Source organism: Thamnophis elegans, chromosome 1 (genome assembly GCF_009769535.1).
Source record: "Thamnophis elegans isolate rThaEle1 chromosome 1, rThaEle1.pri, whole genome shotgun sequence".
NCBI classification, from domain to species: domain Eukaryota; kingdom Metazoa; phylum Chordata; class Lepidosauria; order Squamata; family Colubridae; genus Thamnophis; species Thamnophis elegans.
In genome coordinates, this window is record NC_045541.1 from 4,339,671 (window position 1) to 4,364,601 (window position 24,931).

At 39.9% G+C, this 24,931-nt stretch overlaps 1 protein-coding gene across 1 annotated transcript in view; it reads left to right on the forward strand.

The window, feature by feature from the left end:
- The window catches only part of KLF7 (Kruppel like factor 7), an 86,751-nt gene extending 67,218 nt beyond the window's left edge, over window positions 1-19,533 (forward strand). Inside the window, exons 3-4 of the mRNA XM_032233500.1 lie at window positions 5,725-5,848; window positions 16,334-19,533. Coding sequence (XP_032089391.1) covers window positions 5,725-5,848; window positions 16,334-16,385 — 176 coding nt within the window. The 3' untranslated portion in view covers window positions 16,386-19,533. The remainder of the gene's footprint in view (window positions 1-5,724; window positions 5,849-16,333) is intronic.
- Window positions 19,534-24,931: the final 5,398 nt, after the last annotated feature.

Consider the following 24,931-nt stretch of genomic DNA (forward strand, 5'->3'; position numbering starts at 1 on the left):
ATTAGTGACTCTGTTTCTTTCTTTAATGTACCTGTTGTTAACCATAACCAAGTTTGTTCACTGTCCACTTTATCTTTTATTTTTTCCAGAAATTGGCCATGCAGTGTTTTGTTCTGCCAACTCTCCATTCTTGATTTTATCACATCTTTTCTGTATTCTTGTTTCATCTGTTGGGCCTTCAGTAGATTTTTGTTCTTTACTTCGATTAATAGATGTTCTTGACTTTCTTTTAAATAATCAGCCAGTGCATGTTTTTCTTCTTCAACTGTTTGCTTCACTTGTAATAATCCTCTGCCACCTGATTTTCGGGGCAGGTATATAGTCTATCAGTATCACCACATGGATGTAAACTGTAGTGCATTGTCATTAGTTTCCTGGTTTTTCGATCCAAAATGTCCAAATCAGCTTGTGTCCAGTTAACTATACCAGCTGTTTATCTTATAACTGGTATTGCCCAGGTATTTATGGCCTTGATTGTATTTCCACCATTCAATTTAGATTTCAAAATTTTCCTAACTCTGTTGGTGTATTCTCGCCTGACAATAGTTTTTACTCCTCCATGCTTGATGTTATCCAACTGCAGAATGCCTAAGTATTTGTAGGCTTCATTATTATTATTATTATTATTATTATTATTATTATTTGTTTTTTATATTTTTTTGTTTATTTTTTCTTTTGAAATATACTTTTTTATTTTCCATTTTCATAACATATAATCACATGTATACTATTACATAGCCAATATCCTATTGTATTAAGTAGTAATTACATCAGTTCCTCTTGTCATCAACGCCCAGAAAGATAAAAACCCATTATTGGCTCTTCTGCTCCCCATACACCTCTTTCTTCTACCTCTCTCCTACCTCCTTTCTTCCCTCCATCATCCTTTTCTACTCTACTTCCCCTTCCTTTCTCCTTCTCCTCTCTCTTCATTCCACTCCTCCTTATCCTCCTCATCTTCCCCCCTGACCCTCTCTCCTATCCCTCTCTTCCTATCTTTCTTCTCTCTTCTGTTTCCAACTCTTCCTCTCATTGGTGTATTTCAGCTTCTGAGCAAACTCCATTCTATGTTGATGGTATTTATGCTTACATATCAATATACAACCTATCTTAGTTTTAAAGAAAAAATAAGAGAAGACAGTATACATGTGCAATCATATTACATTAGAATCTAACATCCCTCGTCAAGCCAAATATACATCCCTCCCTCCCACCCTTCCCCCCAACCCCCCCCAGCCTTCCCTCCCCCGACTTCCCAGAACCCATACACAGTATAAATCTTTAACAAAAACAGTCTAAAATATATTTGAAAAAAGAATAGAAAATTGATAACATCTTTAAATTGAACTTAGCTCCTAGCTGGCTGCATCGTTTTTGGACCAAATATTTAAAGCTGTTTTCAAGGGCAGCTGTATATATAAAAGTTTATCAGGACGTGGATTACTCCAATGGGACCTATTCACACAGAGCAATACAGCCTAAAATGTGTGTCATTCTACAGAGGATGTGTGTATCTAATGATAAAAATAGAATTAGAAGCTACAAACCTGATCCCCCCCTAAATGAAAATACAACAGTAGCACTTCCATCTTGCCTAGATTCAGCTTTGGTTTCTTGGCTTTTATCCAAATCCTCAGTGAAGTCAGGTGCTGGCTCAGCACTTCCACCTCCTTACCTGGAATTCCTGAGAAAGGAGTAAGAACATCTGCGTGCAGATGACACTTTACCCTGCATCTCCAAATAATCTCCTTTGTTCCCTGTGGGTGTTCTATAACATGGGAATGTTGGAGAATTCTCCCCCATTGTGAATGTCTATGGACTGAGTAGAAATCCTCCAGGACCACCTTTGGAGTTAGCCATGTCAACCATTACAAAGCAGTTCATCCTCACCTGTTGTGGCCTAGCAGGAGCCGTTGGAGCTGCCGACAGACTCCGATAGCGAGGGACCTTATGAGTCGGCTCTGGACGATGTGGAGGACCCTGGGCAGGGTTCAGACTCCGAGCAGGGACCAGAGAGGCTGGTTGTCCACCAGGAGGCACCTGAGGCATGGAGCAGCGGTGAAAGCCAAAGGGAGTTTGTCCCTGACGTCAGGCCCTGGAGTAGTGGGGAGGAGCAAAGGGAGTTGGTCCTGGACGCCAGACAGAGAAGGGCGGAACAGCGCAGGCAGCAATTATGGAGACATAGAAGATAATCCGGCCTAAGTGGTTGTGATTTGGCTCCTTCCAAGAGTGTATATAAGAAGAGACTTTGGGAGGAGACTTTTTGCAGGACACAACAGAGCTGGAGAAGCTCTTGTGTGTATCTCTTATCTGTGGGAGTCTGGGTTGCTACCAAAGTCTTGTCTGTGAGTAGTTACTGTGAATAAAGCGTGGCTAACAGTAACCTTGTGTCGGCGTGACTCACCGTACGGCGGGGGCTCAGAACACTGGCCTATATAAAGAATTTTCTCGGAAGGATACCTGTATGCACCAGAGAAGTCTAAGAGAATGGACAGGGTGCATTTCACTTATATCTTTCCTAAGAAAGATAATAAGAACAGAACTGTATAACAGATTTGGAAGGGACCTTGGAGGTCTTCTAGTCCAACCCCCTGCTCAATCAGGAGACACTGTGCCATTTCAGACAAACGGCTGTCCAATCTTTTCTTAAAAACCTGCAGTGGTGGAGCACCCCCCAACCACTGAAGGCAAGCCATTGTTAATTGTTCTAACTGGCAGGAATTTTATCCTTATTTGTCCTTGATTAGTTTCCATCCATTATCTATGGAGATTCTGTCCAGCTCATGGCTGTCCCAAAGGTGCTTTTCAAGAGGCAACTGGATTTTCTGGGGTTTTTTTCCTTTTTCCTTTTTCTTTTTTTGACATTTATTTTTATTTTTCATTACATAGACAACAATGGGAAAAGGAGAAAAAAAGAAAGAAAGAAAAAAAGGGGGGGAACCCCATCATCACATACAATATGTCATTTAATCACAGGTGCATCCCTACTAAATTTATACATCCCATATCTCTCTGTTGTATATTTAATAAACACCACAATAAGCTAGGGTTTAAAAAAGAAAAAAAAGGGAGGGGGGGAGGAGGGGAAAGCCAAAAAGGACAAAAAAGACAAAAAAGTCCAAAAAAGAAAAAAGGGGGGGAAAAAAACCCATCATCACATGCAGCATGTCGTTTGGTTATAGTTGTTTTAACATCTGCATCTTCAAATAATATTTACCGTCTCAGATATTCCATCTAATATAACTAAAGGCCTCATTTTCCTTCTACAATATATTCAGTTAACATTAGCATTGTTTTCCCCCAGAGAGTATACTTCTATTCATTGTTAACCTTGCATTTCATACCTTCAAACAGAGATCTTATTCCTTCATTGTTCAACAAGGCATCGCTGCCTATATATACCAGTTTTCATTTGTTCCCCTATTAGAATTGCCTTATCAGCAGCGAGATATCATTATAGTAAGTTCTTAACCTTATACATTATATCACCAGACCTTATATTAGTACTTCCTTATATCATTGTTGAATTATTTCACAGCATAATTATATCATCATTTACTTTTTTCAATTAAGGCATAAGTGTATCATTTTTCATTTCCAAAGTTTTTTTTTTCCCTTAGCCACCGATAAAACAAATCCCATATCTTATAAAATTGTTCATCCTCTTGCTCTCTAATTTCAAATGTCAATTTACTCATTTCGGCACAGTCCATTATTTTTCGGATAACTTCTTCCTCTTTTGGTATTATTTCGTTTTTCCAGTTTTTTGCGAATACAATTCTGGCTGCTGGGTTTTTTTTCTTTGAAGACATTTTGCTTCTCATCCAAGTGGGGAAAGTGGTGGGGAATGGAAGGATTCTTCTAGGCTACTGGGATATTTCGGGGCCAAAACCAGATCTAAAAATTATAAAAGTAGATTTAAAACTGCTTAAAATCGATGTAAAAAATTAATTGATTAAAGAATATCTAAAAAAAAATAACGTATGAACGAGTGGGAATCAATGTACAGAGTCACTGACTGGGCCAGTTCCATTAAAAGTCACTCCCTTCTGCTGATCACTTGCCTATGCTTAAAAGCCCAGGAAAAGCCTCACAGTTTCAAGCGAAGTAAAGAGTGACTTTTGGGCATTGCAGAGTTTCTGTTTTAACCATTATTTGAATATTTATCAATTCCTATGGAATAATATTGTTTCCTTTATAGTAAATCATTTGTTCAGAGCTGTGCAGAAACTAGGCTGAAAAAAAAGTGCTTAGAAATTTTCTGAGTAATGATGCTGATCTGTCCAAATCAGAAGTCTAATTTTTATTTATTTATTTATTTATTTATTTATTTATTCATTCATTCATTCATTCATTCATTCATTCATTCATTCATTCATTCATTTATTTATTTATTTATTTATTTATTTATAGGGTTTGTATGACGCCCACTCTCGAGAGACTCAGGGCGGCTTACAGATAAAAAAAGGAAGGGGGAACATACAAAAAATTAAATAAAAACATTAAAATTCCACAACATTTCATAACTTAGGATGGGGCTGGACACATCAACAGCCCCAGGCCTGCGGGAATAGCCAGGTCTTGGTCGCTTTGTGGAAGGCCGGAAGGGTAGTGAGGGTCTGGATCTCATGGCATTTAATAAGTTAAATGCCATGAAAAGTATGTGTACATGCATATGTTTACTGCCTGTGCATTATGAGTCCACTGGAATTGGATAGTTGATAAATGTAATCCGTGACCCGACAAAAGCGCGAACGTCAAAAGCGCGCCGACAAAGCCGCGGCGCTAAAACCGCGATGTCAAAAGCGCGCCGACAAGAGCGCACCGACAACAGCACGCCGACAGAAGCGCGATTTAAATTAAGGTAAGGTTTAGGGTTAGTGTTAGGGTTAGGTTTAGGTTTAGGGTTAGGGTTAGGTTTAGGGTTATTTTTAGGGTTAGGTTACAGTGCGCTTCTGTTGGCGCGCTGTTGTCGGTGCACTTCAGCACTCATTTGTCACCGCGGTTTTGTCACCGCGGTTTTGTCACCGCGGTTTAGTCAGGCGCGCTTTTGTCGTTCGCGCATTTGTGGTGGAACCAATGTAATCAACAACAACAACAACAACAACAACAACAACAATATATTGCTTTTAGGGCAGTGTTTCTCAACCTTGGCAACTTGAAGATGTCCGGACTTCAACTCCCAGAATTCCCCAGCCAGCGAATGCATTCGCTGGCTGGGGAATTCTGGGAGTTGAAGTCCGGACATCTTCAAGTTGCCAAGGTTGAGAAACACTGTTTTAGGGGCTTTAGGAATGGACAATGAAGAATGCCAAAACACATTTCACCTTCAAAGCCCTTTCTTAGGGCTTTGCTGCTGTGTGAGGTGCTACCAATTCTCCAGTCCCAAAAATTACAACTTACAAAATGTTGGGTGGAAGGACTTCTACAGTACGTGTGTAAGCACAAATACAGGATGGCCATGACAATGAGAATTAAGTGCTCTGAATACCTGGTTTGGAATATAGCATTGCAAGTTCAATTTAGCTTTTGTGCAGGAAGTGATTATGATCATTTGCCGATTCAGGGCAGAATCATGTCAGATGTTCTTGTTTGGACAGTAACCGTTGCATCGCGACAACCACTTTCAATGGCTTATGGAATGTTGGGATATGAATGGCAAGTGTGCCTTTTGTGCAAATGTTGCTTTCAACCTTAACAAGACTTCCGTAATCTCCTCTGCAGGTGAGAAGCCTTATAAGTGTTCGTGGGAAGGGTGTGAGTGGCGTTTTGCACGAAGTGATGAACTCACGCGGCATTACAGGAAGCACACGGGAGCAAAGCCCTTTAAGTGCAGCCATTGTGACAGGTAACAGTTTCTATTTTCTCTCACATTTTATCTTATTTCTTAATTCAAGAAGGGCTCCCAAAGCAATTAAGATATGATGATGATGACGATTGGTCCCGCAGACGATTAGACTGGATTTGGCATTTTTATCCACCCATCGAGTTCTTTCTGAAGAACCTCGGAAAGGCAGATGTTGTTTGATGATGTTTTAAAGGATATTGTGGCAGCAGAGGTGGGTTCCTACCAGTTCGCACCTATTCGGTAGAACCAGTTCGTCAAATCTACCGGACCGGTTAGAAGAGGTTCCACCAGTGGACCCGGAAAGCAGGCCACACCTACAGAAGAGCTTCCAAAATTTTTGAAACCCACCACTGTGTGGCAGGATATAAGCTGATCCAAGTAAAGCTGCCTTTTGCAATTGACTGATGGCAAATTTGTCAAATCCTGGTGGTGTTCAAGTGGTGCTCCAGATGTTTTGGGATTGCACCCAAGGCGCCTTTTACCATTAGTACTATCTCTGCTTTCTTTAGCCACAGTTGTTCTACTTCTAAATCACAGGTATTTTGTTACTTTCTTCAGTTATTTCTCTTTTATTGCGCTTTCTCTGTCTATTATTTAAATACAGCGCTTGTCTTATTTTGTGCAAAAAAAAATATTGACTTTTTCTTTCAAATCTACGGTTAGTTTGTACTTTGATGGACTTCTCTGCACAGATTCTAAAGAAAAGATAATGCATACTGCAACTCCTGGATTCACAGCTACTGTTCAAAGAGCAGGTGGCAGCTATGTCCAGGAGGCCTTTGCCCAGGTTCACCTGGGGCACCAGTTCAGTGGTAGGATTCAGCCAGTTCACACCTATTCGGGAGAACCGGTTGGTAACTTTCTAAGTAATTCAGAGAACCGATTGTTGGAAGAAATCTCCTTTTGTTCTTTCCCCACTTTACAGGGCTAATCCTGTAAGGAAGGCAGGAAGGAAATATTCCAGTGTTGTTTCTAGCCTAATCTTGATTGCCCTGCTTACAGAAACTGCCTCTCCGGTTAACCCTGATTACATTGGAACAGCTAAGGCGAAGCGCCCATCGGCGTGAGTGATGTTGAGTTGACCACGCCCACCCAGTCACATGACCACTGAGCCCCGCCTACCCAGATGGTCATTAGGGCAGAGAACCGGTTGTTAAATTATTTGAATCCCACCCTTTCTTCAGTTGGGTGATCTCCTTCAGCCTGTAACTCTGTACTCTGATCACTTCACAACTGGTTATTGCAGTACATCATACACTGCCTTTGAAGACCAGCTGGAAGCTATAGTTGGTTTGAAATGCAGCAATGTAATCAGTAATAGGCATCTGTCAACATGCCCATGGATCACCAATGCTATGCAAGATGTATTGACTGTCATTCAGCTTCCAGATCTATCCATGGTGCTGTTTATTACCTACAAAGCACTGTACAGCATAAGGCCTAGATACCCAAAGGCCAATTTATCTCCTATCCTTTCTGCCGGTCTAGTACATTTGGGCAGAGTGAGTAAGCCTAGGTCCCCACTATTAAATGTTGTCATCTTGTGGAACTAAGGCATCATTGCCCCCAGCCTCTAGGACAGTGGTTCCCAAACTTGGCAACTTTAAGACTTGTGGACTTCAACTCCCAGAAGAGCTGGCTGGAGAATTCTGGGAGTTGAAGTCCACAAGTCTTAAAGTTGCCAAGTTTGGGAACCACTGCTCTAGGACATTATTCCCCAAGAGATAAGGATTACATCATCTCTCCTGGGGTTCCGGAAAGCATTTAACACCTAGCTTTGATCCTAGACTTGGGATGGGCCCCTCTGCTGGCTCGGGGGATTTCTAGCCCAAGGGCCCCTCTGCTGGTTTGAGGGACTTTCCCATGTTGATGGTCCAGGAGGTGCCCACTGGAATCTTAACCATCCATACTCTGGGAAGAAAGCCCAATTTAGCGGTGCTTCTTCACTAGCCCAATTTCTGGTGGCTGGCAAGTGAAAGATGCTGGCCAAATCCCTTCTTTCTGGCTGGGTTGAAAATCCCATCTTGCTAGGGATTCTGTTTATTGGGCTGGGCAGGGAAGACTGATTTAGCTTTGGTTTGTGTTGTTTTTGGATCATTTTACCCTAAGCTGTTTATGTGGTTTTATGTGTTATCCGTTTTTATGGATTGGGGAGGGCTTGTATACGGCCCAGAATCCCTTAGAGTTGGACAGCTATAATAAATAGCTAGTTTTCTTGGTGCAATCTCTCTTTTTTTTATAGGCATTATAGCAATGGTTCTCAACCTTTTTTTTCACCACAGATCCCTTTTAAATACCTTTTTTTAATGGAAATTTTGAAAAAAAAAACTTTTACAGATATTTACTGTGGGCGGGCTCCCCAACTGCCGCGGCGCTGGAATGATCTTAACCAATACATTTTTATGTTTGTTTATTAGTCAAATGCGTAGAATTTCTCCTTATTTTCGGTTCAGTGTTTTAGTCTTCACTGTTTTTAGAATAGTGTAATTTTAATTTTGATAACAATTTGAATGTAGGCCCCTCTTGATCTTGAGGCCCTAGGCTGAAGCCTAGTTAGCCTATAGAAAAATCCAGCCCTGGCTGTATTACATATTAGGCAGTTGTGTTAACCACTAAGCCACAAGGTTCTCCTCCTTTATCAGCTGAGCCAGAGAAATAGGTATGTATTTAGTGTCACAACCCCTGGTATGCCCAAATAAGCCTACTGCTTTCCTGTATGTATGTATGTATGTATGTATGTATGTATGTATGTATGTATGTATGTATGTGTACATACCATACCATGGGGCTTACCAGGGGTTGTAAAAATCTAATAGATACCTTTCACCCTGGCTTCGCTGATAACGGATAAGAGCCGATGGCCTAATGGCTAAGAAGTCTGCCTAGTATGTAATATAGCCCAGGTTCAAATCCCAGTAAGGGTATGGCTAGCTGATGAGAGCTAAATAGCTTGAAATAGATCTATACTAGTCTCCCTTTATTTATTTATCAGCACAGATACTACACACACACACACACACACACACACACACACACACACAGATATATATATATATATATATGGAGAGATCAGATTTTTGAACAACAAATTGCTGGATTATGTTTATTATAACCTGTAAGAAGAGACAGAAAGGAGTATAGCAAAAAATTAGAAATAGGAAGAATTTAAAATATATAGAATGTACACTTCTGGCATCAAAATGTGAACTATGCACAGTTGTCTTTTGACATTTGTCTCAAAATTATGTAATGCCAAATTTTCTGCACAAACCACTTTATTTATTATTTATTCATGTATTTATTTTTCTTTCTTTCTCTGTATCTCTCTGTATACTATCCTATTTCTAAACCTCCCATTTCCCTTAAATATACAAATATAATAAAATAGGAAAATGTATATAAAATGTATATTAATGGGGGGGAAATTTATGAATGAAGAACAGCTACTTGTATGATATGTATTAGTAAAAATACAATTATTGAAAAAATCAGATATTGGGGAAAATATTCAAAGGAATCCTTACAGTATTTATAGAAAATGTTGCAAATAGATGGATATGCAAACTGGATGGAATGATTTTAAGCAAGAATAGGCAGGGCAATATCCAGGGATGTTGAATCAGATTCTACCCCCTCCCCTTGCCGTCTTTTCAAATTTCCTTAATTATCTGAAAAGACAAACATGAATTGGAAAACAAGATGCTAGCTTCCTGAAAGTGATCTGTGACTAGAAGTGGCGGTGGTTTAAAAAGACTTCCACAATACTGGGAAAAAGATGGGTTTTATCCCTGTTTCTCTCTGAATGCAGCCTAATGTCAGCCATTTTATATTCATCCAATAAGGTTCTTATGAAACATCTATAACGTGCTTTCAAAATGTGTCCATTAGTCCCAAAGATTGCCTACTCTTTTTTTTTTTGCTAAGGATTGCAAAAGTGAAAAATTGTGGGAAAACCTATAAACAAATTCATTGATTCCCTGATCAAAGATGAAGCCAAATTGCAAACCAGTCTTAAAGCAAAATAATCAGCCTCCAAATCAGATACATAAAATGGCAAATGTTTTGATTTTCTTTTATTCAATGAAAGGCACTGAAAGAAATAAAAAAGCCATATTTAAAGTTGCTGCATCTTGAAATGTGAAGAATTCAAATTATAGGTCAGCCTTATTATCCACTTCTGCATAATATCAAACCGTGCACAGTAAAACTAAAAAAAAATTCTACACATGGGCAAAGGTCCATCTGTCATTGTAGTAAAAAAAAAAAAACCACAGATCCAATGAGAACCTTTTCTGCATGGTTCCACCACAAAACCGCATTCGACTAAAGGGCGCTCGACGAAACCACGTAGCTGACGTCATCACAGCGCGACAACAGTGCGGAGAAAATAGCACGCTGTAAACGCTAAACCTAAAATTAACACCTAAACCTAAACCTAACCCCCCTAAACCTAACCCTAAACCTAATCCTAAACCTAAACCTAACCCTAAACCTAACCCTTACCTAACGCTAAATCTAACCCTTACCTTAACTTGAATCAGCTTGCTTTCAAAGCGCTATTTAAAGCGCCCTTCTTTCTCCGCGCTCGCTGTTGTCGCCCTGTTGATGACGTCAGCGACACGGTTTAATCTGGCGCGCTTTAGTCGAGCGCGGTTTTGTCGTGCCACATTTCTGCATTCACTGAAAGTCTTGTTCCGGTGTACCAAGTGTGGATATGAAGAGCTTCAAAGGAAGAAATAACAACTGCTGACTATTCAGCCACAACCCCAAAAATAAATTCATGAATAAGTTAATGAGGATGGAGATTTTGATCAAAGCAGTAATAGGAAATGCCGTAATAAATAAACGGGAAAGTGTAAAATGTTCCTGATTTAACAATTAACCACAGTATGAAATACGAAGCAAAACTAGAAAGAAATAAAATACAAAAGCAAAACCCAAAACTGTTTTCATTACCTGTGGGATGAAGATAATTATGATTTATTTCTCCATGTTACACACACATACACACACCCACACACCAGGGGTGGGTTTCTCGCCCCGTTCCATCCGGTTCGGTTGGAACGGGGCCGGCGGCGTCCTTGTGCACGCGCGCGGTGCACGCATGCATACTAGCATCTGTGCGACGCTCCAGCTGCTCCTGGAGGACTGCGCAGGCGCTGTATGCGTCCTGCGCATGCGTGGAAGCGCAGAACTCGTCAAAACCGGGTAAGGACCGCGGGCGGGCGGGCGCACCCTTCGCCGTTCCTGGAAGTTACTTACTTCCGGGTTCGCCGACCAACCGGTTCGCAGGGACCGCCGCGAACCGGTTGAAACCCACCCCTGCCACACACACTTTCTCTTAGTCCTTATTTATGAGAGCAGTGAAGCACAGGTGTTCACAGGGTGACTTTGGGTCAGCTACTCCTTCACAGCCCAGCCTGTTTTGTAGGGTTATTTCTTCTAGGGAAAAAGCGGTGAGAAAGCTATATAATAGCTGAATGAAAGGCAGGATGTAAATCTCACACATTAATATTATATGAATATACAACTGCATACTTATTATTTAGCTTTATGAACTCACATATGTAGGTAAGACGTTATGCTGGAAATCCGATTTAGAAATCTAAAATTGAAAACTTACTTTATTGTTTACTTTAGTTATCCTGGCATATTGCTGATAAAATTCCTCCCAACGGCGGGTGAGATCCCACAGAGTGGGCCTCCTTCAGATACCGTCAGCCAGACAGTGTCGGCTGGCGGCTCCCCGGAGGAGAGCCTTCTCTGTGGCTGCTCCGGCCCTTTGGAATCAGCTACCCCCAGAAATCCGGACCTCACCCACCCTCATGGCCTTTAGGAAAGCTGTTAAAACCTGGCTATTCCGGCAGGCCTGGGGCTGTTGACCTCATTGTTGAGTTCCAGCCCCGATCGTAACAAATGTATGCATGTTGATTTTAACCTGTTTTTATTTTTGTTCTTATTTTCATTTTTTATTATTTCTTTTTTTCCTTCCCAGAGTCCTCCGGGATTGGGCGTCCTATAAATCGTACAAATAAATTACATAAATAAATAAAATAAAATAAAACCTTTAATAGATTTTTGGGTAATAAAACATAATAGGTCTGTCTTTTTGCTAAACAATCTGTAGACTATCTGATTGGAAATACTATGTCCAGCCTAAAACCAGCGTCCTATTGAGGGACTAATCAAATAACATAGCTACATCTGGCTTTGACATACTTTAAAATCCTATTTATAAAAGTAGCTTTCTGGGCAGATTTTAGAAAATTACCCCATCCTTTGTCATACAGCCTCAAGTCCATGGCTATAATAAGAAAATGTGTATAATACAATCAAACCTCTATTTCCCTCCTAAGAACATGAGATTGCCAATACCCATCCATGAAGAAGATGCATTCCAAAGAACTAGCCTCCTGTTTCTTAACAGGAAAGAAATCTGATCTTCTTTCGCATCTCTCTTCTGAGGTCTTTTGCATTATCAATTTACTGTCTTCCTCCTCCTCCTCTTCCTCCTCCTCCTCCTCCTGCTGCTGCTATCTGCTTGCACTGCCTTCCTTTGCTTTTTATCTCTGGATCCTTGACTATACTTAGTTTTTCCATAACAAACTTAACAAAAATTAAGCTTTGCTTAATTTGGTTAACTAAAGAAATATTGCCTTTCTCTGGTTTAGTAGCAATGGAAGAATAATGGCCATTTCATTGATGCTGGTGGAAATAATACTAACTTGAAACAGCCAGGAAATTGTATTCTTGGAGTGGAGCTGTCCTGTCCATCTTCATTCTTAAGCGGAATCCAGATACATTACAATAATTCAATTCATTCCAACCTACAATCAATCCATGATATTACTTTATCACAGTGTTAATTGATTTGTTGATAGTACTGATATCTGTATTCCACAGTAACTAATATGTGGAAACCACACAAATTCTGCATCCACAAGAAGATCCCAACTGTATTATTAAAGTAGAATATCTTGTGCTATGTGAATATCTATATAAATATTTATATTTATATTTGAAACTATGACACCTTGATCTGGATGTATGTCACATTTGCCATTCAGAATACCTTAGATTTCCTCTTAGGATAGTGGCCCTTTTAGCAATAGCAATAGCAGTTAGACTTATATACCGCTTCATAGGGCTTTCAGCCCTCTCTAAGCGGTTTACAGAGTCAGCATATCGCCCCCACAGTCTGGGTCCTCATTTCACCCACCTCGGAAGGATGGAAGGCTGAGTCAACCTTGAGCCGGTGAGATTTGAACCGCTGAACTGCAGATAGCAGTCAGCTGAAATGGCCTGCAGTACTGCACCCTAACCACTGCGCCACCTCGGCTCTTTTATATTGTAGTGTCAGAGATACACAGATTGATATGAGGATAAGAGAAAGTTGGTTCTGATTGGTCCTTTCAATGGACTAGACTAGTTTTCAAAATATATGGTAAGAGAGTGTGACTTTGCGTTCTTATCTTTCCAGTTGCTTTACAATGAGCTAGGCAATTATTCTCAAGATTTCTTCCATCTCATCTTTTTCTCCCTTTTTCATTTCACTTTCTAAATCAGAATCTTCCTGCATTATTTTTTTAGTGGAGTATAGTGATGTTAATTAAACCCCGCATGTTTTCTGGGGAATCCTAGCTCCAAACATGACACATATTCTTTTCTTCTTCTTGAATGCTGCCTCCTAATGGGGTAAGGTGGGGTGGGGTGTAACCACGATGCTACTTTGTCCCTTCATGGTCATGTACTTGTTTTCAACCATGGTGATTTTTCATAGCCCAGTGGTTTCCCATTTCCTTCTCAATCGCCGTTGCCTTATTGTGGTGGTATATTTCATCCCTGCTGTTGTATAAACTACAACAGTTGTTGCCGACTGCGTACATTAACTTGTAGTTGCTACTGATAGAATAGTATGCTTACTTATTTGTGGTATTACTTACTAGATCACAACACTATTGTTGTGAAATGGCCGCCCACCGGTTCGCGCAAAGTGGTGTGGACCGGCGCGAACCGGCTGAATACCACCTCTGCTCCATATATGGGATCAAGTTTGTGTCTTTATTTCTCAATGATTATCTTGCTTCCTTCTGGCTAGGCCATGATTAGATGGGCATTTCTTTCCAGCCACCCTTTTCAGTTATAAGCCACTGACTTAGAGTTATCATGGAGCAATTACACCGGAGACAGTGATCTATGTACATTTCAAAATTATGAGATTGTGTCTCACCCATTTTTCTTCTTAAGGATTCTTCCACGACCATGGGAACTGAAAAGATAGATTCTGAAATGGATGTAATAGAATTGAAATTGCCGGCTAAATTTGTATTCATTTATTGTTGTTTTTTTAATAATTTTTTATTATTTTTATTACCTAAACAACACATACACACAACAATAAAACAGAAACAAAAAACAAACCCCATCATCACATACAGCATGTCGTTTGGTTACAGGTGTTTTAACATTTATCATTCTTATACATTTATTATTTCATTTAATAGGTTATAATATACTGTTTGGGTTGCTTTGTTTACCATCCCTTCCTCCTGTTGTAACACCACCTTATTTTCCCTTTCTTTTCTCCCTTCCTCCCTTCTCTACTTTCTTCCTTCCTCCTCTCCTTCCCCTTCCTTCTTCCTGTACCTTTCTCCTACTCCTGCTCTTCCTCTTCCCCTTCCTACCCTCTCTCCTCCTCTTTCTCTCTTTTCCATCCTCCTCTCCTTGCCTCTTTCTTTTCACCCTCTCTCCCTTCTCTACTTTCTTCCTTCCTCCTCTCCTTCCCCTTCCTTCTTCCCTTACCTCTCCTTTGCTCCTACTCTTCATCTTTCCCTTCCTACCCTCTCTGCTTCCTTTTCTCTCCCTTCCATCCTCCTTTCCTTTCCCTTTCCTTTCTCCCTCCCTCCCTTCTCTACTTTCCTCTTTCCTCCTCTCCTTCCCCTTCCTTCTTCCCATACCTTTCTCCTACTCCTGCTCTTTCTCTTCCCCTTCCTACCCTCTCTCCTCCTCTTTCTCTCCATTCCATCCTTCTCTCCTTGCCTCTTTCTTTTCACCCTCTCTCCCTTCTCTACTTTCTTCCTTCCTCCTCTCCTTCCCCTTCCTTCTTCCCATACCTTTCTCCTACTCCTGCTCTTCCTCTTCCCCTTCCTACCCTCTCTCCTCCTCTTTCTCTCCTTTCCATCCTCCTCTCCTTACCTCTTTCTTTTCACCCTCTCTCCCTTCTCTACTTCCTTCCTCCTCTCCTTCCCCTTCCTTCTTCCCATACCTTTCTCCTACTCCTGCTCTTCCTCTTCCCCTTCCTACCCTCTCTCCTCCTCTTTCTCTTCTTTCCATCCTCCTCTCCTTACCTCTTTCTTTTCACCCTCTCTCCCTTCTCTACTTCCTTCCTCCTCTCCTTCCCCTTCCTTCTTCCCATACCTTTCTCCTACTCCTGCTCTTCCTCTTCCCCTTTCTACCCTCTCTCCTCCTCTTTCTCTCCTTTCCATCCTCCTCTCCTTACCTCTTTCTTTTCACCCTCCCTTCTCTACTTTCCTCCTTCTTCCTCTCCTTCCCCTTCCTTCTTCCCTTATCTCTCCTTTGCTCCTGCTCTTCCTCTTTCCCTTCCTACCCTCTCTCCTTCCTTTTCTCTCCCATCCTCCTTTCCTTTCCCTTTCCTTTCTCCCTCCCTCCCTTCTCTACTTTCCTCCTTCCTTCTCTCCTTCCCCTTCCTTCTTCCCTTACCTTTCTCCTACTCCTGCTCTTCCTCTTCCCCTTTCTACCCTCTCTCCCCCTCTTTCTCTCCTTTCCATCCTCCTCTCCTTACCTCTTTCTTCTTTCCCCCGTCTTCCTTTCATTCTCTCCTCCTCTCTCCCTTTCTTTTTCTATTGTTGTTGGTGTGTCTATTTTAAATCCCAGTTTATGTTTCCTTGGGATGGTATTTCCGCCAACCCAGACATAATTTAGTATCATTTCTTATTCCCTTACCTTTGCTAATCTATCCTAACTATATTCCCCCCCCCCCACACACACACACTTTGTATCTCTCTGTTGTATGTATACTTATATATTTAATACACACAACAATAAAAAAAAATCATCACATACAGCACGTCATTTGGTTACAGGTGTTTTAACATCCATATTCTCGAATAATATTTACCATCTCAGATTTTTCATCTAGTATAACTAAATACCTCACTTTCATTGTACAGTATATGTTCAGTTACAATCAGTATTATTTTTTCCAGTAAATCGTGATTCCCTTGCATTCTTGATTATCTATTTGATAACGGTATACCTTTATATAATCCCATGTAATAGAAAAAAAAATTCATTTATTGTTCATACCATGTTTAGTACATATCGGGTGCTTTACAATTTCTGCAATTATGCAGGAGGAAGCAGAAACTTTTCCAGTTGATTAAAAACTGCACACAACGAGAAGTGAAATCCCAAAGATATAAATTGTCTTTTGATACTGATTTTATTTTTGTATTTATTTTGCAGGTGTTTCTCAAGGTCTGATCACCTTGCCCTCCATATGAAGAGGCACATCTAAATAATAGGGAACTTGCAATGTGACCCGGATGCAGTTAAACCATAGCGTCATGGGGAGAAGGGTGGAACCCAATTGCCTGTCTCTTGCTACCTTGCAGAAGAAGAGAATTTGATCACATGTAAACTTCTATACACACAATGCGCACTGGATGCTGTCATGCTCTCAGCAGTACATTAATCTGTTTCCAATGCCTTGCCCACCTGAAAGGCAGAAGACATGTGATTAGGAAAAGGGATGCAGGGGAAGTCTTTTAAGACACAGTTGCTTACAGCACTTGAGAACTTGAAAATCTTTGCTCCTGTTTATTGCCAATGGAAATCAAAGCAGAACGGAAGAGATGGATTCCTTGCAGGTGAAACAGCATAGAAGCCACATATATGTAACTCGCTTCTTGGTGCAACCTGACTGGGGAGGTGCGGCGGGGGTGGGGGGAAACCTATTTTGGACTTGCATATTTGTAGCACTAACTTTTCTTTTTGAGATAATTTTGGAAGGAAAACTAATGACCTAGAAAAACCAAATTCCAGTTTGGTAGCCAAAACTTTACTCTCTTGGTTTCCTTTCTGCCGATTTTGTTTCAAGGCACCCTTAACGTACAACGATTCATCAAGATTCCTCAAGAACCTCTTGATCTGCTCCGTTTTCCTTTTTTCATAGAACTGAGCTGTCAAGATCTGTTTAAGTCAATACCAATGGCCTTAATTGGCAGTACACTCTGCAGCGATCCTAGGATACACCTACCACTTTTCTTGCTTCACCTCTTGTGGATTGGTCAAGGAGATAGAGATATAGATATATAGATATATATATAGAGAGAAAGAGAGACACTGTTGTGTTCCTTTAATTTTGGTATTTGGTTATTGCACATCATGTGTACAGAGGAACTGTGAAAACTGATGATACGATTGCGTAACGGTTGACAAGCGAAATCCCCGAGCAAGATCACAGTATATATCTTTGGAGGCATCACCATATTGCCATAGTTCAGACTTCCTGTTTAATTACCTAATGAAAACTTGAAAGGAAGCTTATTTGAAGCTTTGAAGCTTTTCTCCCAAGTTTCTGAGAACTTATTTACGCACCTGGATATCTGTCTTGGATTCTCTCACTCAGGCATGACTTCAGGTTTCCCTTCTGCACCGTGGGGGAGCATGCTTGTGACAACTCACAAAATAATGGTTAGCAATTCTGGTTTGTTTGTTCTTGCTAGCCCTTTTACCTGGTGAAATATGTGGTGACATAATATGTGTGTGTGTGTGCCTGGCCACCCGCAAAAGAAATATTTTGGGGTTAAGCAGATCCATAGAATACTTGCAATCATGTAAGTTGGGAGTGGAAAAGGGAGAACCTCTTGCTTTTAATATTAGTCTCCTACATGTTTTCTTCTAAAAAAAAAAAAAGAAAATGCCTACCTAGATTCTCCTTTCCCATTTTATTAAGGTGGTGTGATTCCCACTTGTCCAACACAATGCAGTTGAATAAAAAGGATTGGCTTTTTGGTCAGCACGGACTTCTTTCCAAACAACTAATTTAAACAAAAATAAAAATAGATGCATGGGTGCACTTCAAGCAATGGTTGTAACTATTTAATGAACAATGGAGGCATCAGGCTCATGCTTGGCTCTTGTAGATAGTTCGATGGTTGTGGTCCAATTAGATTTTTTTTCCTGTACTTTACTTACACACACGCACACACACACACACACACCCCTTCCTCTATATATGCATAATGTTTATTTTTAGCTAGTTGGAGCTGGCACTATTCCAAAGACTGCCTTTTCAAACTATCTCTCATGCAGGTAAAGAGGTAGTGATTCAGAATGGCTGTGTATAAGTTAACTTGGGACCATCCCTGCAAGATGTGCTGAGAAACGGAATGGCCTGTAACTCTCTTGGTTGCTACTCTTCCACTCACTAAACTAGCTCACTGCCCTTACTTTGGACTGTTTTTGACTTGTTGACTGTTCACTAATTTTCCTAATTCACGTTTAGGATGTAAAAAACATTAAAATAACTTTTTTATATCTTCAAATATATAAATGGAAGTACAGATACTGACTCATAACACTTAGACGGTTTTCTTTCCATCTCTAATTTCATTCAGCTATTGAGGTTCCAAACAGTTCCCTCCTTGGGCTCAGAATCCCTGCATATACTGTGACTATCAGCAACCATTTATATTGCAAATAAACAAAGATTAGCCCTTAACGATGGAATGAGATATGGACCAAAATCCTGAATACTCTTTACAGAGGCAATTAACATTAGAATTTAAGAATAAGGGTAAGATCTTAAGTTTTATTCCAAAGATTTGTGGTGAAGAAATCTTGGAGCATTGTTTGCTGACAATCTTATAGTTCTCTTAACTCTGTTTGCATCTTTTCTGTTTGCGGAGGTGTTCACTGGGAATTTGAGAACTCTGTAACTTGGTATTGTAATATTATGTGACAGTTTTAGAATATCAGAGAAGAGAGAAGACTGAACATCTAGACAACGTTAGCTGAAAAATCTCTACTGTCAAGATTTTTTGTTCTCTTATAGAGTTTTACATAATGTGCATGCATGTATACGTATGTGTGTGTGTGTATATAGATGTGCGTATGTATATATATCTGTGTGTGTATGTATGTGTATATATGCTGTCTCTCTCTCTCACACACACACGCACAGAAATATATATGTATCTGTCATGGCATAGTCCTTAAGTAATATCCATAGCCTAAAATATTCAGTTCTGTTGTATCTAGAATGGAATTTGAGACTATAAGAGTTAGGCATAAATTTAAAATGTGTTTGCTTTCTTAAATAATCTGAAGAGATGTGAATGGGAAGTCAGAGAAACCAAAAGGAACTGTGTTCATCTATCTTATTGGTATTAGAAAATTTTCTGTTAACAGGACTTGAAATAATCTGAGGAACAAAAAAGCTTGTTCCTTGTCTCACTCTTCAAAGTAGATTTGAGGGTATAGGGACTTGGGAGTAAGCCAACTAAATCACACAGGGCCTCTTCCTGAGTAAACGTGAAAAGAGCTACTCTCTCAGCCTGTGAGATGATGAACCAGCAAGAGATGTTGATCCATAGCGGATGCATAAAGTTGCTATTTTTCCACTATAGATTATACGGCTATCAGCTGGCCAGCAGCACCAAATAAATAATCAGAAGCCTATAACTTTGTACAGCAAATCAATCATAGCTTAGCCATCTGCCTTTGCCCCTAGTTTGCAATGCTTGTCTGTTAAGGTTGTTAGCACTTGTCAGTGGGAGTCTCTTACTTCCCAGGGAACCACCTCATCCACTGGCAGCGATAGGATCTGACTGCAATCCTAATCATACTGACACTCTCACATGCATGGGAGGGAGGCAGGCAGGCAGGAGGCACGATTCTGAATTATGAGCCTTGGGAAATGCAAACGCAAATGGCAACTTGTTCTTGAGATTTTCTTATCAAAAGAAAACCATGATTGTGCCATACCAAAAATGATTTTTAGTGGGCTCCGTATTTCTATTGCAAATTCAACAGGAATTGAGGGAGGAGAGAGAGAGTGTACATATTTCAAAGATCTAATTACATCATTTATCAGGCCTAATCTTGGCTTTTACCATCCTATAAAAGGATTTTATAGCATAGCAGTGATGGCAGGGTTCTACCACCCAGTCTTTATTAGCCAAGGTGGCGCAGTGGTTAAATGCAGCACTGCAGGCTACTTCAGCTGACTGCAGTTCAGCAGTTCAAATCTCACCGGCTCAGGGTTGACTCAGCCTTCCATCCTTCCGAGGTGGGTAAAATGAGGACCCGGATTGTTGTTGGGGGCAATATGCTGACTCTGTAAACCGCTTAGAGAGGGCTGAAAGCCCTATGAAGCAGTATATAAGTCTAACTGCTATTGCTGATGCTAATGATCTCAAGGATAGGAAATGTCAAGGCAAGAGAGAGTAACTTAATTTCCTAGTTTAACGTAAGGAAGTTTGGATAGGAAATACAGGCGAAAGCAGCATGCAACACGAGGCATTTCATTCAGGCAGCCTTGCCTTTGAGCAGTCTTATTGCTTCAGCAACAGCAGTGAGCTGCATCCTGTTTTCAGTAGGCCAGTTTACAATATGCTCTGGAAAATTTGGAATCGGTTAATTGCGTGGCATACTCTATGTGCTAATTTGTACTACACATTTCTGGTAGACCCCATGATAATTTGGTTCAAAAGAGAACTCTTGTTTTCTTTTAAACATTTAACAGAGGGCCCGTCTGTGTGTGTCTGTGTGTGTGTGTGTGGTGTGTGTGTGAGTGTATGTGTATTATGTATTAAGGATTTTGCCTTTCCTTGCTAAAATAAGATAGGGGCTATCTTCAGATAAATAGCAAGAGTTGACCCCTCCCCCCAAACCCCTTTCAGCAACAAGAATCTCTCTTTCTCAGTGGGGATACAGCAAATGCTTCGTTTTTCTTTAAAGCCCTTGAACAATAGGAGGAAAAGTATCAAGAATGTATTAACTTGCTGTAATTTCAAAAGCACACTAAAATATTCTTGGATTTGAAAGTTAAAGTTGGTGTACTCATATTTTTAAATTGAACTATGTTTATATATATATATAAATATATTATTATTATTTTGTTGATCGGGCATAAGGCCGAATTGCAGGCGTACAACTCCCGGGTTCTGTGTGCTAAAATATCTGAATATATCTAAAATGTAATCCCATGTAGAGGAAGTGAAATCCATCTCTGCCTAATGTAGTAATCAACAATTTCTACTTCTGTCTCATTTGGTGAGGGACCTTACTACTGACAGTGAATTTTAAAAGAATGTTGGCTTATTTGGAACAATTTTGCTTGTGTATATCTTTGTTGTATACCATGAGAAAACAGAATGAAAACTGGGGAAGAAAAGTGTTTACAAAAGTACTCTGAGTTTTAAGCCACATGGAAGGAAGTGACATTAAGTCTGTCTGTTTGTCTGTCTGTCTATTATCTATCTATCTATCTATCTATCTATCTATCTATCTATCTATCTATCATCTAATCTAATCTATCTGCATCTCTATCATCTATCTATCTATTTATCTATCTATCTATCATCTAATCTAATCTATCTGCATCTCTATCATCTATCTATCTATCTATCTATCTATCTATCTATCTATCATCTAATCTATCTGCATCTCTATCATCTATCTATCTATCTATCTATCTATCTATCATCTAATCTAATCTATCTGCATCTCTATCATCTATCTATCTATCTATCTATCTATCTATCTATCTATCATCTATCTATCTATCTATCTATGCTGCAGTGTGCAAAAATCACCTATCAATATAACATACAATTTCTAACATACATGGACATCTTTTTTAAAAAATTCCTGTGTGACAGATTGTTACTTGGATAAATAAATCAGCATGGCTGACAGGTCCATTTGGGAAGCCATTCCTGAAAGTAATATTTTTACACGCCTGTCACTTAATATTTTCCATTTATTTTATTACTATTCCTGTGGCTAATAAATGGTTCCCTGGAAGGCCATATGGTCAGGCCAGAATATATATCTGGCCCCAGTATATCCAGCATATTGTTATTCGTTGTTATTTGTATTTTATGCATTTTTGAACATTGTATCTGCTAATCCCTGATCACCAAAATTGTAGCACTGCTGTTAAGCACTTCATTTCCTATTGGCCCTTCATTACCCGATAGACATTGTATTATTTATTTATTATTTTTTTTAGTTTCACAGATATAGTGAAATTTGCGTGAAGTTGCTCTGTTCTAAGAAAAAAACTAAACGGCACTTCAGTTATGCTAGCATGTATCATCAGCAAACGAACACTGTAAGTAAATACATGGTAAAGATGTCTTCAACAAATTGAGAGTACTATAATGGTATCCGTATTGAGAACAGTATTTTGTCCCAAGATTAACACTGTATAAAGAGAATATTTGAGGGATTTTTTTAAAAAACACAATAGAATATCACAAATACTGGCTGAGGAGAGAGACTTGGGGGGGGGGGGGGTCACACAAGGTAACAGTAATTGTTTTCAGCCCCCCCCCCCCTCTTCCTTGCCTTCTGTTGCTTTCTCCGCACCTTCTCTCTAAAAGTAGTGCTTCCAATGGGGATATACTTTCTCTCTGCTCATGTCTGGTTCCTTCAGGAGTCATCTGCACTTGGAGGAATTCTGCATCGGAGCTGGGATTATGCCTTTTGCATGGCTATCAATTCCATGGATGCAAGACACTTGGAGGGTAATAGGACAAAGCTAGAAGCCTGAATGCACAAATGCTTGTAAGAAATGGTTATAACAAGTAAATAACTTTTCTGGGGATAGAATAGACAGTATTTCATTCCTGGTGAGGAGAAATACTGCCCCAAATCCAGAATCATGGACATGCCCGGGTCTGTTTCTTCCTCACATGACCCTTATCAGATGCATAAGCTCTTCTGCTGATTATTGTGCACAAACTTGATAAAGTGAACAATGCATATTTAGGGGTCTTGAGCAGATGCCCTTTTTTTTTCCAACCTGCCATGGGGTATGTGAGAAAAATTGCAGATCAACAATCGGAACTCAAATCAGGATTTGAATTGGGGAGGAAAAATTGGAATCTCACCTCAATTCAAGGTTAGCCAAAGCTGAGCTTTGTTGCCAGTCTTCACAAGTCATTTGCTGCTTCCAAAGCAAGATTATCCTTGTGAAGTATATACTTTTGACAGGGAAGAAACATGCAGGCTTGATGCATTGAACTAGGAGGCACTGAATCTGGGATCCCAGCAAAATATAAGATTTGAGAACGTTTTTAAGAGGTCTTGCCTTCTAGGCGAGATGGGCTGCACACATGTCAAATAAACAAAGAGGTTAGATGTCTCTCGTGTGCATCCTTTCCAGAAGTAATTCTCAGGCCCAACTCCTTCCTAAATTTTATTGGGGAAGGGATGGGATTAGCAAGCAGCATTGCATTAAGCCCGTGTCCCTCCCATCCCACAGTTCTGCCAAACAAACAAAATAAATTTGGATTCTAAGAAAGTTCAGGAAAAAATCCAAAGGAATAACAAAGCAGATAAGCTTGCCTTTGCCTCTTATTAGCTACAATGCTGATAAGATTCCCTCGTGATCAAGATTAGCCTCTGTTGCATCAGTCCAAAGATCCAGAGCCCCCATTTCGAGTCAGTTTTCCTGCTGTAGTTTATACTATTAAGGAGCTACTGATTTTCATGGATTAGTGTTTCTTCCTTCACATGTAATGTGCTCAGTCTGCTGGGGCGCACGTTCCATCGTACAGTTCGATCCCCCAAGCAGCTGATTCTACAGTGATTCTGCTCTTGACTTCAAGGCTGATTATATAAATGAGCAGCATTAATTAGCTCCAGAACTGGAATCCTTGCCATGAGGTTCCAGGAGAGCACGATGGGAGAAATTACTCCCTTGAAATAACCCCCTTTTAATCTTTCTAAAATTATATCAAGGGAAAAGCATGTCGGAATTTATAACAATGGGTACAATGAATATCGCTTAGGGAAAGTAAAGGGTCGGTGTGTTTGTAACAGATTCACCGGATCCTTTTTTTTTTTTCATTCTAATTATATATCTATATATATAAAATCAAGTCGTTCTTTTAAAACAATACCTGTGTAACCACCACCAACAACTCTTGAAGGACTTTCGTTTTGCACTACAGCTTTTCTTTTCACCAGATGTTTCTGCCAAGTGCATTTGGAGGAACCTTCAGCCTCGTTCTCTCAGGTATTTCTAGTACGGTGTTTCTCAACCTTGCTAACTTTAAGATGGGTGGACTTCAACTCCCAGAATTCCCCCTTGCTGTTTTGGGGAATTCTGGGAGTTAAAGTCCACACATCTTAAAAGTCGCCAAAGTTGAAAAACACGGCTCTAGTATATCGCAGAAGTTCCCAAAACGGTAGCCCTCCATTCTCCCTTTTTTTGGTTGGCATTTTATTTTTTTTAAGCTTTTTTTATATATATATAAATATATATATATAAATATAAATATAAATATATGAATATATTACTTTGTCCATTTTTTTGGCTGTACAAAAGTCTTAAGATTTAAAAATATTATTTGTATTATATGATGGTGGTATGTTAATGTTACAAGATTATTAATGAAAAAAGAAGATTTATTTTTGTTACTGGTCTGTTTCATAATTCTTTTTTAAATTGGTATATTGTAAGATATCTATGCAAAAAAAAAAAAAGTTATGTGACGCATTTTTATTTAAGAATGTAATATGTGTAATAAAAAAGTAGAATGTGGTTTGGCCTGAAAATGGTTCAAAGCATCCTGGCTATTTTTGTTGAGGCATAGATGAAACTGTCTAATATAAAGACAAAAACAAGTTTGTATGTCTGTGCCAGTGGTTGGTTACGACTGGTAGGCCCCAGTACGGGCATAGCGGTGCCTCCCAGGAGCACTGCGTACCGTTCTGGTACAGTGCTCCGGAGGGCCTGCCCGCCATCCTTACCTGAATTTGAGCTCTTTGGTGCTTCCGCGCATGAGCACGGAGTGTACGGTGCCTGCGCGATGCTCCGCCGAG